A 3,282-nucleotide genomic window follows, 5' to 3' on the forward strand; every position below is an offset into this window, starting at 1 on the left:
CGCTTGTGCCTCTCATTCTGCATTGTCTGAAGACACTTAGCAAGGAACTCCATACTCAACGCCGAAACTTAGCATGCGCGCACACACACAAAAATAAAATCATTTTTTTTTTGTCTGTAGGCAAAACGCCCATAAAGGCTAACGATGATGGCTAGACAAATAAACCTACATGTAACTGTCTTGCGTGTAATGAAAGGTCGGAAACTTTCACTGCTGCGTATAAGAGTAGAGGATGTATCAGAATGGGCTATCGCGCATGTGCGCCGATATCGTTTGCCACTTCTTTCCCTGGCTCTCCTTTCCCTCGCTGCCTACGCAAGTACATAAGCGTATGAATAAACGACCAGTTGGTCATTCTTTGTTCAGCAACAAGTCGCCTCGGTCCATTACTTCAAAACGTGATACATGGTGTCAGAAGTGTTTGTCGCGGCAGCAGAATGGACGCCGTCAAGCCCCCGGAGCCGTTGCAGCTTTCTGGAAACTTGAGAAGAAACTGGCTACTGTTTAAGCAGAAGTTGGAACTCTACATCACAGCGACGTCGTCAGACAAGCCAAGGAAGGAAGCCGTAAAAGCGGCAATACTTCTCAGCACCGCAGGTGATGATGCCTTGGACGTGTACAACAACTTCGTGTTTGCCGAAGGTGAGGACAAAGAAGATTATCAAACTTTGGTCAGGAAGTTTGAAGAGTACTGTCTCCCCGAAGGAAATGAGGTTTATGAAAGGCACATTTTCCGCCTTCGAGTGCAGGACGAGGCAGAACCATTTGAAAGCTTTTTGCGGGATCTCAAGAAGCAAGCGAAACTCTGCAACTTTGGAGAGCTTGAACCATCCATGATAAGGGACCAAGTGGTCTTTGGCATCAACGATAAAAAGCTCAGGCAGAGGTTACTTGGCGAGAAGGACCTTAGCCTGCAGAAAGCTGAGCAAATGTGCAAAGCAGCCGAAGTTTCTGCGCAGCAAAATGCATCATGGTCGAAGGAAAGGCTGCAAGTAGAGTACACGAGAGAAACTGAACGAGACAGCAAAAAACAATATCGATGCCGTCAATGCGGAAGAACTCATGCGCCAGAAGATTGTCCGGCTCGCGGAAAGTTTTGCTACGCATGCAAGAAAAAGAACCACTTCGCGGCATATTGCAGAAGACGCCAGATAAACCAAGTCGACGAAGCACAAAAGGCCGATGATAACTTCGATATCTTGAATATCGGCGTGTGCGGCATAACTGACGGCGCGGGAGCAGATTGGACAGTTCGCGGCAAGATAGCCGGCCAAGAACTGCTATTTAAAGTAGACACTGGCTCGCAAGCCAACCTACTACCTCTGTCTGTGTTCAGGCGTGCCAATCGAGCAATGGAGCAAAAAAAAAGCACAGCAGTTTTAACGGCATATAACGGAAGCATTATTAAGCATGTGGGAGTCTCAACAGAAGTCCTGAGCATAAACGGCCAAGAACGTGACGTTACATTTTTTATTGTGAAGAAAGGTCGCCATGCCATCATTGGTCTCAAAGCATGTCGGGAATTCGGACTGATTCAAACAGTGAATGCAGTAGACTCGAGCGAAGGCGCTCCCCAGCTGGCTTTTCCCCACCTATTTCGCGGAACCGGCTGCGTAAAGCGACTGTACAAGATGGTACTGCGACGGGATGCCGTTCCAGTGGTGCAGCCTGCCCGAAGGGTACCGTTGGCGATGAAGGAACCGCTTCGCGAAGAACTGAACCGCATGGAAGGGGCCTCTATCATTGCGAAAGTGGACGAGCCTACAGACTGGGTAAGCCCTTTAGTTGTAGTAAGAAAAAAGGACGGCCGGCTTCGCATGTTTGGATCCAAGGGCCACAAACAAAAGCATAATGCGGGAACATTACCCGATGCCATCCCGGGAAGACATTGAAAGCGAAATATCGGGCGCAAAGTACTTTTCTCGGCTTGACGCAAACGTTGGTTTCCATCAGATACCACTGGATGATGCTACGTCACGCGTGTGCACTTTCGCAACGCCCTTTGGGCGCTACAGGTTTTTAAGGCTGCCGTTTGGAATCTCTACAGCGAGCGAGGTCTTCCAGAAGACATTAACAGAGATATTCGAAGGCCTGACAGGAGTACGCGTATACATTGACGACATTCTGGTCTGGGGTGACTCGACAGAGCAGCATAATGAAAGGCTTCGAGCCGTACTGAAGCGAGCGGAGCAAGCTGGGCTGACGTTTAATGAAAAAAAATGTGTATTTTGCGTGACACAGGTGAGATTTCTTGGTGACGTGATCAGCAAAAATGGTGTCCGTCCCAGCCCAGACTTAATTGAGAGCATACACGCCATACCACCTCCGAAGGATAAGCAGGCGGTTCGAAGAATGTTGGGCGTCGTGAATTACTTTCGCAAATATGTACCCTCACTCAGTGAAAAGACGTCATTACTTCGTGGCCTTATGAAGGAAAGCGTGGTGTTTGAATGGACATCAGCGCACGCGCAGGAATGGGCTCAGATCTGCGAAGCACTGATGCACCCACCGCTTCTAGCACTCTTCGATTCAAAGAAAGAAACAAAGGTAACGGCAGACGCCTCGGGAACCGGCATTGGTGCCGCCTTATTGCAAAAGCACGGAAACGACTGGCGTCCAGTCACGTACGCATCGCGGGTTCTGAGTGAGAGTGAAACGCGGTATGCTCAAATCGAAAAGGAGGCGCTCGCTATAGTTTTTGCGTGCGAAAAGTTTCATCAGTTTGTGTATGGTCGCAGGATCCTGGTCGAAACTGATCACAGGCCACTGATTGCTATCGCTCAAAAAAGTGTTGTGGACATGCCACCAAGGCTGCAGCGATTTTTCATCCGTCTCTTCAAATATGACTATGTCTTGCAATTCATCCCTGGGAAAGACTTGCTGCTCGCAGATATGCTGTCCCGTGCTGCCACGCTGCCTGGGTGCGCTGAAGAAACGGAAGACGTGGATATCCACGCAGTTCAAGTGGTCTCAAGCCTTGTAAGCACAAGAACAAAGCAACGACTGGAAGAAGAAACTCGCACAGATCCGTATTTAAGCAGCGTTATAGAACAACTAAACACTGGTGCGACCATTCAAGGGGAACTTAAGCCATTCAGCAAGATTGTCATAACAAAAACCATGAGGGCCGAAATTCTGCGGCGGATACACGAGGGTCACTTGGGACAGAACAAATGCAAGGCCAGGGCACGTAGGCTAGTTTTTTGGCCAGGACTCAGCATTGATATTGAGAACCTGGTACGAACGTGCCATGTGTGTCAGAAATACGCCTACAGCCAACCG

At 49.0% G+C, this 3,282-nt stretch overlaps 1 protein-coding gene across 1 annotated transcript; it reads left to right on the forward strand.

Moving 5' to 3' along the window:
- The first annotated feature begins 437 nt into the window (after window positions 1-437).
- LOC139057721 (uncharacterized) lies at window positions 438-2,983 on the forward strand. Its single transcript, XM_070536468.1, has 2 exons — window positions 438-992; window positions 2,891-2,983. The coding sequence occupies exons 1-2, from the start codon at window positions 438-440 to the stop codon at window positions 2,981-2,983; spliced, it is 648 nt and encodes a 215-aa protein (XP_070392569.1).
- Window positions 2,984-3,282: the final 299 nt, after the last annotated feature.

This window comes from Dermacentor albipictus, chromosome 3, assembly GCF_038994185.2.
Source record: "Dermacentor albipictus isolate Rhodes 1998 colony chromosome 3, USDA_Dalb.pri_finalv2, whole genome shotgun sequence".
NCBI classification, from domain to species: Eukaryota; Metazoa; Arthropoda; class Arachnida; order Ixodida; family Ixodidae; genus Dermacentor; species Dermacentor albipictus.